At 36.9% G+C, this 14,586-nt stretch overlaps 1 protein-coding gene across 1 annotated transcript; it reads left to right on the plus strand.

Moving 5' to 3' along the window:
- The first annotated feature begins 12,634 nt into the window (after positions 1-12,634).
- Positions 12,635-13,081, plus strand: LOC109563848 (ribosomal biogenesis factor-like). Its single transcript, XM_070774987.1, has one exon. The coding sequence runs from the start codon at positions 12,707-12,709 to the stop codon at positions 13,007-13,009; it is 303 nt and encodes a 100-aa protein (XP_070631088.1). The 5' UTR covers positions 12,635-12,706; the 3' UTR covers positions 13,010-13,081.
- Positions 13,082-14,586: the final 1,505 nt, after the last annotated feature.

Here is a 14,586-nt window from a genome sequence, read left to right on the forward strand (position 1 = left end):
CCCACTGTTATGCAATACACAGGAAACAAAGTCTAGAGAGGGAAGCCAACATATGTAAGACTGGTCTCCACTCCAGACATTTGGCCAGGTTTAAGCTCTAAGTCTCAGAAAATTAGAATTTCCAGGAAGAAGTGACAAAGAGCTGCCAAGCCCTGAATGGTCTATATTTACAGGACTGTGGAGAAGCGGGGTGAGGCAGGGAGGCACTAGCTTAGAAAGGCAATATGAAATCTATTAGTCTCATGTACTTAGGAAGCAATGACACATGGTAAAGAGGTATTTGCAACATTGACCAGTCAAGCCACACATCCAGGACATTTTCAAAGTCTGAACTAGATAGAGCTGCCACATCTCCCAATATAACAATTTTTACATGAGATTGAGGTGACTTCCCATAATTTCTGTGAGCATGCATGCTAAATTGCTTCAGTAACTTCTAATACTTTGCAACCCCAAGGACTATAGCCCACCAGGCTTTTCTGTTCCTGGGATTCTCCAGGCAATAATCCTGGAGCAACCAGGTTGCCATGCCCTTCTCCAGGGTATCCTCCCAGCACAGAGATCCAACCTGCATCTCTTATGTCTCCTGCATTGGTAGGTGGGTTCTTTACCACTTACACAATGTGGGAAGCCCCTCATACACCTGTTGTTATTCAGTTGCTCATCCACAGCCAACCCTTTGTGACCCCATGGACTGCAGCATGCCAGGCTTCCCTGCCCTTCAGCATCACCCAGAGCTTGCTCACACTCATGTCCATTGAGTCACTGATGCCATCAAATCATCTCATCCTCTGCCATCCCCTTTGCCTTCTCCCTTCAACCTTTCCCAGCTTCAGGGTCTTTTCTAATGAGTTGGCTCTTTGCATCAGGTGGCCAAATTATTGGAGTTTCAGCCTCAGCATCAGTCCTTCCAATGAATATTCAGGACGGATTTCCTTTAGGATGGACTGGTTTGATCTCCTTGGCATCCAAGGGACTCTCAAGAGTCTTCTCCAAAACCACAGCTTAAAAGAATTAATTCTTTGGTGCTCAGCCTTCTTTATGGTCCAAATCTCACATCCATACATGACTACTGGAAAAACCATAGCTTTGACTAGATGGACCTTTGTTGGCAAAGTAATGTCTTTGCTTTTTAATATGCTGTCTAGGTTGGTCATAGCTTTTCTTCCAAGGAGCAAGAGTCTTTTAACTTCACAGCTGCAGTCACCATCTTCAGCGATTTTGGAGCCCAGGATAATAAAGTCCATCACTGTTTCCATTGTTTGCCATTTATTTTCTATCTGTTAATTAAGGAATGGAGAAACACTCATAGGGAGTGAACAGTGGACTCAGCAGAGAAAAGAATCAGTGAATTGAAAGAGTTCAATGGAAATCATCTTCAGTGAAGCACTGAGAGGAAAATGAATGAAAAAAATATCTATAAATATGATGCTATAGAATACAGTCAAATACAGACTAACCAGAACATATTGATAGCATACATGGGGGAACATATCTCAATATATGTTTTTTCCTTTAATTTTGTTTCTTTACTGCATCATTTTTTTTTTGTATAGTTCACATTTAACTAGGACTAACAATATATTTCTTTTTAAACTAATCAAATTACAAAATAAATACAAAATGAAAATGACAATATTTGGTGGCTCAGTTAGTAAAAAAAAGTCCTCCTGCTCAATGGAGGAGACACAAGAGACTCTGGTTTGATCCCTGGGTCGGGACAATCTCCCTGGAGGAGGAAATGGCAACCTACTCTAGTATTCCTGCCTAGAAAATCCCATGAACAGAGAAGCCTGGTGGGCTACAGACCATGGAGTCACAAAGAGTTGGACACAACTGAGCACTCAGATATGAACAAAAGGAAAATTAGAACATATTTATTTATTAACTATCAACTATTTCATATTTACCTACTCTATACTATTTTTGGAATGGTTTAAGATATAATCCAGAATTCCTATAAGATCATATAAAATACTTTAAAATAGTGTAAGGATGATGAGTCAAATAATGGATGCTTGGTATATGAAGTCTGTTCCTACCTTGATGACAGGTCATCATATAGCTCATCTCTGTGAAAGGACAGCATTCCCTTTCTCCTGCACATCTTCATGTCTGCTTCTGAGACGCACTGTATATAAAAAGCTACAGAGAGAATGTGGTTAATGAGAAGCTTCTAAAGCTGTGCCCCAAACCCAGCTCTGAGCAAAATGATGCTTAGAGCTAGAGGAGGAGCAAATCATGTAGATTTCATTATCCAGCTCGAAGCCTGTTTGCTCAACAGCAGAATTTTGCACTTATAATGGAGAAAAGAGCCTGTTTGGGGTAATTTATTTTGGAATTGCTCTGTCAAATGCTAATTTCATTTTGGCTTCATGAGGGCAATTTGGCTCATATGTTTGTGTTTTGATGAAGGCATTATAATAGTATTAAAATTCTAGTAACCCTATGGAGATTACAAAACTTTCTCCAGGCACAGTTCTTGCCATTGGAAAGACTGAATGATGAATAATAAATGATGGAAAATTTTTAAATGAATTCACTCAGCAAAAATTTATTGAGTGAACGCTGTGTACCAGACACATGCTAGCTATAAATCATTTTAGGCAACAGTAAGTAATCCAGAGTGCAAAACATGATTAACAGGAAACCACAATCACTATTCAAAATGTTTGCTTTGTCTCCAAGCAAGGCTTCAAATTTAGTGAAATTTCAAAAAAGTTTATTCATGATCTATCTGATCTTATGAGTTATAAAACCTCAAAATACAGTGCTTGAAAAATATTCATTTCTTATCTAATATAGTAGACAGGTATTCCAGTGCTTTTTATGGTATATTGATCAAATTAGGTTACCAGACTTCTTTCATCTTTTAGTTTGCCATCATCATTAGGCTTTGTCCACAATATGAAAAATAGTTCCTGCCAGTAAGAAAAAAGAAAAGAGAAGAGTAATTCATATCATTTAAAAGAAATGATTTAGAATTTGACCACATCATTTCTATTCATATTTTATTACCCCAAACAGAAAGTTTGGTCACACACCTAATGAAGTCAAAGGGCATAGCATTTAGTTGGGTGGTCATGTAGATGCTTCTTCCCACAGATAAAATACACTCAGCTTTAACCCAGTAATGACAAAGCAAGAACTCCTGCACTTACTATACCAAGGTAAACTTCCACAATGTTTTGATGCTAATAATCATTTCCTGCAGGTTTTTATCCCAAATAATAAACAAATCCTCCCCATGCAAAGTATAATATACAATAGAGACATGATAACTACCATAATCCAATTCAGAAAATGAAAGCACATTAAACAGTCTCTATGCTGCAGCCATCTGCAAAACATATGAGGCATGAATATGATAAGTCTTTGTCCTGGTATTCAAGGAAGTCATATTGATGAGTTTAAATGGCAGCTCTGGGTTCTATTCTCTTTAGAGATTCTTTGTTCAGTTTGCTCTATAGCCACATTTATGATAGTCATGGAAAAGGGAAATTATATCCTTGAAATCTGCCCAACATTTTCTTCTTATTTTTGTGAGATATGCTTGGAATCCAGAGTTACTAAGAGTCACACATTCCCAGGTTTTTTTCAGTCCAGGTAATTGTGATTTGTTGACGCCCACAAAATGCACAGTAGAATTCTAGTTTATTTGATTCTAATCAGTTCCATGTATGAGTAACTACAACAAAGATCCATATCTTTAAATAGTTGGTTTGTTTTTTTGCATTTCTGTTTTAATCTCTTAATTTTTTTTTTTTAATTCAAGAAATGTTATTGACCTCAGAATTCCACCATCCTTCTTTGTTGAAAGTGACAACTTCTTTAAAAGTAGGGCTTCAAAGTGAGAGTTAGAGATGAGATGCTATACTGCTCTGGATGGATAGAATAGAAAGAGGGTCCCTCTCTGTGCTGAGGCACTCCCACAGGCATTGACTCAGCACATGGACAGGGTCTTTGTAAGAAGTAAAAAGAGCACTTTCCTCATGTAGAAGCCAACCTCATAGTATGCTGAATGGAGCTGAAGCTAAATTTCAGCCCTAACCTGCCCTCTGCACTGTAATGCATCACTCACCTGTATACATTGATCTTGCATTATGATAACCTGGAACAACAGGCTAGAGTATTAAAGGAAAAAACTGTCTTTAATTTGGTACTTGCAGCTGGACTAGCTTCCAAAGTCTTGCTGAATAGAGGGAGAAAAACTTGGGGACCTAGTGTTGTCTCTTGCTCAGGCTGCTTCTTTAAAGTTGTTTTGTTTGCTGCTTTTGGGTTTCCCTGGTGGCTCAGATGGTAAAGAATCTGTCTGCAATGCAGGAAACCCATGTTTGATCCCTGGGTCTGGAAGATCCCTTGGATAAGGGAAAGGCTACCAACTGCAGTATTCTTGCTTGGGGAATTAGTGTCTCTTTCATGATCTCATGGACTGTAGCTCACCAGGCTCCTCTGTCTATGGGATTTCCCAGGCAAGAATACTGAAGTGAGTTGTCAACTTCTTCTCCAGGGGAATCTTCCTGAGTCAGGGATTGAACCCAGGTCTCCTGCATTGGCAGGCAGATTCTTTATCATTCAGCCACCAGGTACCATCTTTTAAAAAATAATGTGTACTTTACTACAGGTAGCAAGAGACAGAAAAGAAAAAAAAAGAAAAAGAAAAACTAAAGCAAAAACTGCATATTTGCTGAAAGATGAAGCTCTGTTGTTAAATAATCTGTCTTCCAAAGAATCCCTGGTGACATTTTAGCAGAACATATAGGACGTCGCAAACTCCAAAACAATAGCTGTGTCCTTACTCAGCTTTCTCCCTGTTTTACTAAGAAAGGACACATTGCTTTTATTATTTCTTCCACACTTTTTCTACATGATTTTACTAAATTCTTTATTGCTTGGGATATGAGTTAGGCTATTTGCATAAGAGACCACAAAACACAGTAACTTGAACAGTACTTAGACTTTGTTTCATTCTTACAGATAATTTTGTTGGTAGACAAAGGCAGGTTTGGAAACTTGATGCCAGGGAGATAGTTCATCTATTGAATGGGTTATAGGCTTACTTGGTAGAGGTTACCTCAACACAATACTTGTGTTGCAGTCTGTAAATGGGAAAAAAGAAGGGAACATACACATCTGAATGCTAAAGGCACTTACCAGAGGCTATAAATTTTAGGCTTCAGTGAGTATTTGTATATCCTGTTAAAAATATCCTTACTACAAGTAAAGATGGATAGATGTTGGTAGAACCATTGGCAACCAATTTCAATATATAGATATAGTTTTGAACAGTTATTTTGGATATTTATAAGAGCATAATTGAGGGAGCTAAATGAGTTTTATTACCAGATTATAGTATGATAATGAAATGAATCAGTTCAGTTCAGTTCATTTCAGTCGCTCAGTCATGTCCAACTCTTTGCGACTCCATGAATCACAGCATGCCAGGCCTCCCTGTCCATCACCAACTCCCGGAGATCACTCAGACTCACATCCATCAAGTCAGTGATGCCATCCACCCATCTCATCCTCTGTCATCCCCTTCTCCTCCTGCCTCCAATCCCTCCCAGCATCACAGTCTTTTCCAATGAGTCAACTCTTCGTATGAGGTGGCCAAAGTACTGGAGTTTCAGCTTTAGCATCATTCCTTCGAAAGAAATCCCAGGGCTGATCTCCTTCAGAATGGACTGGTTGGATCTCCTTGCAGTCCAAGGGACTCTCAAGAGTCTTATCCAACACCACAGTTCAAAAGCATCAATTCTTCGGCGCTCAGCCTTCTTCACAGTCCAACTCTCACATCCATTCATGACCACAGGAAAAACCATAGCCTTGAGTAGACGGACATTTGTTGGCAAAGTAATGTCTCTGCTTTTGAATATGCTGTCTAGGTTGGTCATAACTTTCCTTCCAAGGAGTAAGCGAATAACAAAGTGCTAATGACACGTGGCTGTCACTCAGTCATGTCTGACTTTTTTACCCCATAGACTGTAGTATGCCAGGCCTCCCTGTCCTTCACTATCTCCCAGAGCCTGCTCAAACTCATGTCCATTGAGTCAGTGATGCCATCCAACCATCTCATCCTCTGTTGTCCCCTTCTCCTCCTGCCTTCAGTCTTTCCCAGCAGCAGGATCTTTTCTAATGAGTCAGTTATTTGCATCAGGTAGCTAAAACATTGGAGCTTCAGCTTCAGCATCATTCATTTCAATGAATATTCAGGACTGATTTCCTTTAGGATTGACTGGTTTGATCTTCTTACAGTCCAAGAGACTCTCAAGAGTCTTCTCTAACACCACAGTTCAAAAGTATCAATTCTTCAGTGCTCAGCCTTCTTTATGGTCCAACTCTTACATTCTATTTATTGTCCTTAAGCATTTTAAAATCAGAATCAGAGAATAAAGGGCAAATGCCACCTTGGGTGAGTAAGGATACAGGTGTGTGAAAAATGCATGAATTCAACAAAATGTTATGCTAATATATGAATGGAAATAAACTAGATGGTTTGTCTGTAATTAAGTGTCTCCAAGTCAATTTCTTCTTAGACCTCCCTTTCATCTTGGCTCCTGAGGTAGCACTTCCTCCACAACTGATTTCCTGATTAATGTTCCATACATTCAAAGTTGTTATTATGAATTATTTGGATTTTGGCAAGAAAGTACAATTATATTCAACATACTAGCAATAAATCATCTTCTGCTATAGTAGTATGCAATTTTAGGAATATATTAAAACAGCCATAATTAAAAAAAACCCTTCTATTTTAATTTTTTCACAAAAGCAAATTGTTAAGTGCTTAAACTTATAGTAGATCATGTGCTTTATATCCAAAGACATATTTCTGCTTCTTGTTTTAACCAAAACAAATTGCCAATGTCTTCTTTTATCAAATCTTGAAATTGTTATTTTTGTTTCAATCAGCAAATCCAATTCCAAATTACTTCACAGAGGATTACAGATTCATTTCTTTCTTGTCTAATATGAAATATATGGAAATCAAGGGCAACTTTCAAATATTTGTAAGTTGTCAATGTCGTGAAACAGGTGTGCAGTGGGAGTGGAGTAGACAACATCATTGATTCGTATTGTGAATAGTAACAATCTCATTTATAACCAATAGGCAATCACAAACATAGGTTGAGACACTCAGTTTTCACTGTTGAGTGTAACATTAGGGAATTAAGTAGTTAATATAGTCAGAAGATTTAAACCAGTGACTGGCACTTAAAAAAATATTTGATAAAAGTAAGTCTTTCTGAGTATCTTACTCATAAAAGTTGTTCTATGGATGTGCAATGTAATTAGAATATTTCAATTACTTTATTTCAATATAGTAGTGTTCTATATTTTGTTTTTTTGTCATGAATTACTTCAAGAATCAGTTTGGGTTAATAGCTTTTAATTTGCCTTACAAAAATATTTTTTGTTTAGTCATTGTGAAGAGTAAATCTTCTACATCTACCTACTTCAATTTCAGTATCAGTGTATTTTACTTCACCTTACATATTTCTTGAACTACAATAGTAATTTTTAATTTGAATTTGTGCCTATTTAAAATGAATAATCTAATTTTTTAATCTCATTTTTATTTGTGATGATCAGTGTAGCACAGAATCACTAAAAGCACAAGCTCTGAGCAAGCACAAACAGCTTGCTCACTGTGGTGACAGTATTTCTAAGTGCCAAAAGAAGAGTTAACTTGTTTTTCTGTTTAAATCTAATATATATCAAATGTATGTTAACATAGCTATGATTGTATTTATCAATGGTTATTTTGGGAAAATGAAATGTTAAAGGTAGAACATAAAAGTTTTGACTTTCAAAGTTCCTAATTATGATTTAGAGAAGTGATTGGTTTTTGACATAAGCACTCATTTCTTTACAGATCAAATTTTAATGAGAAAATTTCCAGGTTCTGTAATGTCTCTAATAAAGCATATCTTCTTTCCTGTTTAAATTTAAATAGTTTATATTAAGCTTTGAAGAAAATCAAATATATTGGAGGTTTCAGAAGCTTTACATAAAAAGTCTATTTTAATCAGTATGGGGGAAAATGCTATAAGACAGCATGTGACTAAAACAGTTATTTCAATTAATGATTAATTTGCATAATTACTTTAAATAATTAGAACCCAAAGAAAAGACAAAATCAACTCAGTATATTATACATCTCGAAGATGCTAGTAACGGAAAATAATCTTGCAGTTAAGATGCAGATTAACAACTTCGGAAATGAATTTTTAATCAAAGTTAAGGAATTTAAAACCTCTAGGAAAAATGAACACAATTTACAATATTACAGTCATGATATGATATAGAGTACTTGATATTACAATTCTCATACAGTAAGCTGAATATTGGTAGGCAGAATAATGGCCCTTCAAAGAAGGTAACTTCTTAATTCCTAAAATAATTCCTAGAAATACGCTACCTTACCTGGCAAGACAGACTTTGTAGAAATGATTAAGGATCTTGCATTGTAGAGATTATACTGAATTATCTATAAATGAAGTGAAGTTGCTCAGTCGTGTCCGACTATTTCAGACCCCATGGACTATAGCCTACCAGGCTCCTCCATCCATGGGATTTTCCAGGCGAGAGTACTGGAGTGGGGTGCCATTTCCTTCTCCAGGGGATCTTCCCAACCCAGGGATCAAACCCAAGTCTCCCATATTTAAGGCAGATGTTTACTGTCTGAGTCACCAGGGAAAGCCTGAATTATCTACATGTAGTCCAATATAAACGCAAGTGTCAAAAGAGAGAAGACTCAGAGAAGGAGATGTGAACAAGGAAGCAGAAGCTGGAATCATACAGATATGGAGGGGACATAAGCTAAGAAATGCAGGCAGTCTATAGAGGCCAGAAAAGTCAAAGACACAGATTCTCCTCTAGAACCTCAAGAAGAAACACAGACTGCTGACATCTGATTTTAGTTTATGGATCCCCTTTGGACTTTAACCTCCCAGAAATATAAATTTGTGTTGTTTTAAGCCACTAAGTTTATAGTAATTTGTTATACAAGTAATAAGAATCTAATATTTTTGACAAGTTTGAAGGATTTGAGACCAGGTTCTGATCTAGGAAATTCTGTGAATCTTTCTATGCTTCTTTTCCTCAGCTACAGAATGAGCATTGTTGTCCCAATTTTACCTACCTCACAAAATTATATGAAAGTAATATTAATAATTTAAATAATGCACTATTTATTCTCCAGTTCAAATAGCTTGCTTCCATAATGCATTCACTCAACAAGTATTTATTGAGTGCCATCTATGTGTCCTTGACATTGGTGATAAAGCATTTAAAAAACATTCAAAAATCCTTGCACTAATGAAATATACATTCCAATGATGGAAAGGTAGATGAAATACAAATAAATAGAATATATAATATGTCAGATGATGACCAACACTTGAGAAAAAAAATGGCCATGGAAAGGATATAACAAATCAGGAGTTGGAGTTTAGAGTGGTTCTGCACAGTTTCATTGATAAGATATTTGGGTCAAGACCTCATGATATTGAGAGAAAGTGACTCTTGTGCATATCTAATGGGAAATGTTCCAAATTATTCAAAGGCTCTGACTGACATATGCCTAATTGTTCAGAGGCTAATACATGTACCTAGAAGACAGAAAGGCAGATACTGGCTAGCAGATGAGTGCAAAATGATAAACACGAAGGTAGTGGATTTGGGGTAGATGATTGTAGTAGGCAAGCCCTAAACATAGAATTAGAAGCTTCTAAATGACTCAAAACAAAATCAACATGGCAAGAATGGGCTTCCCAGGTGACTTGGAGGATAAAGAATCTGCCTGCAGTGGAGGAGACCTGGGTTCCATCCCTGGATCACAAAGATTCCGCTGAAGAAGATAAGGGCAACCCAGTTCAGTATTCACATCTGGAGAATTCCACGGACAGAGGAACCTGGCGGGCTACAACCCATGTTGTCTCAAAGAGTCAGACATGACTAAATGACCAGTACTTTCACTTTAATTATGTTTTTTAGAACTATGGATAAACTTTCATAGGTGAAAAATAAATCACTATTGAAGACTGCACCACAATATTATTTATATGTGATATTTCACACTTAGCTTGTATAATCTCTAGCATGTTAGTAGGAACAGCAGATCTCTTCATTTGCAAGCTGCTGCTGCTGCTGCTAAGTCGCTTCAGTCGTGTCTGACTCTGTGCGACCCCATAGACGGCAGCCCACCAGGCTCCCCCGTCCCTGGGATTCTCCAGGCAAGAACACCGGAGTGGGTTGCCATTTCCTTCTCCAATGCATGAAAGTGAAAAGTGAAAGGGAAGTCTCTCAGTTGTGTCTGACTCTTCACGACCCCATGGACTGCAGCCTACCAGGCTCCTCCATCCATGGGATTTTCCAGGCAAGAGTACTGGAGTGGGTTATTTGCAAGCTAGTAGAGGTAATTATCTAAAGAGAGAAATGAAAATAAAACTCAGCATCATAAGGTTTATAACATCATTCAGAGGTAGAGTTACTATAATATAATGGATACCATGTTGCTTTTCTGATAACAATAATGATACCATCCTATTTTAAAATTAAACCATTCTACATAATTTAAGGGCTTCCCAGGTGGTTCTACTGGTAAAGACACTACCTGCCAGTAAGAGTAGATATAAGAACTTGAGTTCAATTCCTAGGTCAGGAGAGCCCCTGGAGGAGGGCATGGCAACCCATTCCAGTATTCTTGCCTGGAGAATCCCATGGACAGAGGAGCCTGGCAGGCTGCAGTTCACAGGGTTGCACAGAGTAGGACACAACTGAAGCAACTTAGCATCCATGCACATAATTTAAAAATTTCTAAAGTGTAGCATTATAAACAATTTATTATGTTTATTATTTATTTATTATTTATTTATTTATTATTATTATATATAAAAATTATATATAATTTTTATGACTTTATTTTTTCATTGTATACATTTTACAATGCTATGCCATGCAATATTTTAAAGCAAGGCACTATATATTCTTGCTTTGAAATTTAAGTAATTTGTGAAATAAATATTATCATGAACAAAATGTTTTTCATTAGATATGCTGGATTTCCATTTTCTCTGAAGAAATGAGTAAGAACATTTAGGCTAATAAATATCACTGAACTTGGTTGTACTTAATTTTCCTGGGAAAGCTACAGAGTTGGGATACAGAGACCCAATTTCTTTTGCTCTTAAGACATCTAGATGCTTTTTCATAAGACAGCAGAATCAATCTTGTAATCCCATGTCTGATTCATCTTGGCTCTGTAGTGTTTTTACTCACGTCTCCCTATTTTTACTTTGTCCCCAGCATCCATTGAATCAGATTGCTTTTCCATCATAAGGTGTTAGCTGACACTTGCCAGTGTGATTAGGAAATATTGTTATATTGCTTCAATGGCTGTTTATGCACTGAAAGGCACCCCATCAGTTCCTGTAATAGGTCACTTTGAGATAAATTTGAATAAAACTACAGAGTCAAGTGAAGTATAGAATAGGGATGATTTGCTTTATTTGCCACTTGCTTATCTGGGTCTCTTTTACTATTGTTAAAGTGCCCTGTGTGTGCTAGATGAATGATATAAAGAAAACAGGTAATCATTTGGCAGAAAGGAAGTTCAGAAAGAAGTTGAATGAAGGTATTCTCTCTCTATAAACATACTCTATCAGCAAGCTAAATTTGTCTATTTTATATCATGTTATCCACTTCTTTTGCGTAATCTAGATTTAGTATAACGATCAAGATCCTTGGATGCTTTTAAAGAAATGTATGTGTGAGCACTTTTCCCAGTGGGCTTCTTTGCAAGAGTGTACCAATTAAGTCATTTTGAAATAGCAAGCAAGGAGAAAGTGTAGGAAGAATTCACCTCAAGCAAAAGACACATTTTATTCACGGAGATTTTTAAATGTGGGTAAAAACGTCAGTTTTCAAAAAATTGAAACCCTGTTATTATTTGAGTTATATTTTTGTAATACCAATTCTGAAACTTCATAGTATTCAAGCAAAAAAGTTATAATAATCTGTGAATAAATGATATTTAGCATAGGTAACACAGGAGAAAGGATCAAACAAGAAATATATAAGATGATAAATATATCATACTTATATTATTTTATTATATTATATTATAATATATACTTTATATATTTTATAATATATAAATATTATATTGTATATACTTTATATAGTATAATATATACTTATATTATTATATCTTATACTTATATTATTACTGTAATAATAATAATGTCAAAATAAATTTGCAAAATTTAAATAACTCAAATTTCCTGAAAGTTTTGATCTTATACAGTTGCAATATAATCTTCAGATATTTTCTAATATTAGAGTCATTTGTATGGTTTATACAAAAGTGATTTAAGTAGAGTTTAAATTCATCCCCATAGGAAACTTTCAGTGAATATAAAATAGATTGTGATTAGTAATTTTAGCAAGATAAAATACTTAGAAACAAGTAGCATTCTTTCTTTCCCCTCAAATGATAATTATAAAAATAACTGTCCAGCTACTTATAGGGCACATGAACACTCATTTTGAAATGAAGCAGGACCTTATGTTGCTTGATCCCCATGCCCTCCACCTACCTTTTGTCTTTGGAAAATCTTTAGCCAAAGACAAAGTTTAGGCAGATGGCATTACCTGGAACCTGAGAGGCTATACGAGGGTGTCGGAGGCCTGGTGAGAGACAATGGCCAAGAACAAACTAAGAGGGCAGAAGTCCAGGAATGTATTCCACATAGCCAGCCAAAAAAGCTTTAAGGTTAAAAATAAAGCAAAACCAGTTACCATTAATCTTAAGAAGATAAACATTGTGAATGATGAACAAGTTAACAGAGTGAATAAAGCTTTTATAGATATACAGAAGGAACTGGCAAACTTCTCAAAAGGCCTTTCCCTTGAACCTCTGCAGAAACAACTGGTACCTCAGCAGTGTCATGAAAATGTAACAGTTAATGTTGATGAAGCTACAAGATTAATGGCTCAGTTGTAATATACCAATGATGCATCAAATTCCCTAAAAAGACCAATAAATTTAATCTTTTATACAAAAAAAAAAGAAAAAGTTTAATCAGAGACAATACAGAAACAAAGGAAAACAGTTGAAAAAGATTAAATAATTGCAGCTTAGTTATTAAGCAATGTCAAGGACCTTTAGTTCCTCTTCAAGAGCTTATAGATAATATTCTGAGCCATATTCAGTGAGCTGTCTTATAAATCCCGAGAACACCCACCAGGTGGAAGAAGTCAACTACATGATTACCAGACTGTAGCCACGACATAAACAGCCAAGACTCTGAGAGCTGGCCTCAAAGAAATGGGAACAAATTGACCCTGGAACTGAAGATTAACTGTACTTAAAACAATAAAGATGATCCTGGTCAGATCGCCAATGACCGATTCCAAGATGGTTGTCAGAGCTGGCTGTACTGTCTCTGCATGTAACCCCTTCCTTTCAACTATCAAGTGGGCAAGAGCCCACTGATTGTCAGTCAGCAGAGGTAGAAGTCAGCCTTTGGACAGGAGTCTACCCCTTCTCCCAACCTAGGTAGCTGGCATCAAATATAAAGCAAACTTTACTTTCCATCAACCTTGACTGTTTATTGTCTTCAGAGAAGTAAGCAGTCAGACCTACACTTTCATTAATATTTTCTATTTTTCCCTCTCTCATCATTCCATAGTTAGTATTGGATTGGCCAAAACATTCATACGGGTTAGGATTAGAAACACCCAAACAAAATTTTTGGCCAACCCAATACAATTTGGTCCCCTTCATGAATGACAGCCTTGTGTGGTGAAGGGGCTTGCATAGCTCAATAAAGCTATGGACCATGCCATGCAAGGCCACCAAAGACAGATGGGTGGAGAGTTCTGACAAATCATGGTCCACTGGAGGAGGGAATGGAAAACCACTCCAGTATTCATGCTGAGAGAACCCCTCTAATGTGAACAGTATGAACTGGCAAAAAGATATGACACCAGAAGATGAGCCCCTCCCCCAGGTCAGAAAGTGTCCGATATGCTACTAGGGAAACAGTGACAGACTTTAATTTCTTGCAGCCCAAAATCACTGCAGACGGTGACTGGCAGCCATGAAGTTAAAAGACACCTGCTCCTCAGAAGAAAAGCTATGACAAACTTAGACAATGTATTAAAAAACAGAGACATCACCTTACCAACAAAGGTCTGTAGAGTCAAAGCTGTGGTTTTTCCAGTAGTCGTGTATGGATGTGAGAGCTGGACCATAAAGAAGGCTGAGCACCAAAGAATTGAGCCTTTCGAACTGTGATGCTGGAGAAGACTCCTGAAAATCCCTTGGACTGCAAGGCGATCAAACCAGTCAGTACTCAAGGACATAAACCCTGAACATTCATTGGAAGGACTGATGCTGAAGAGCTGACTCATTGGAAAAAAACCCTGATGCTGAGAAAGACTGAGGGCAGGAAAAGAAGGGGGCAACAGAGAATGAAATGGTTGTATGACATCATTGACTCAATGGACATGAGTTTGAGCAAGTTCCAGGAGATGGTGAAGAACAGAGAAGCCTGGCGTTTGGCAGTCCTTGGGGTG

Source organism: Bos indicus, chromosome 1 (assembly GCF_029378745.1).
Source record: "Bos indicus isolate NIAB-ARS_2022 breed Sahiwal x Tharparkar chromosome 1, NIAB-ARS_B.indTharparkar_mat_pri_1.0, whole genome shotgun sequence".
Classification (NCBI taxonomy): Eukaryota; Metazoa; Chordata; class Mammalia; order Artiodactyla; family Bovidae; genus Bos; species Bos indicus.

What these genes read in the sequence shown, in the direction of transcription:
- LOC109563848 (XM_070774987.1), top strand. Translation starts at nt 12,707, where the DNA reads ATGGCCAAGAACAAACTAAGAGGGCAGAAGTCCAGGAATGTATTCCAC.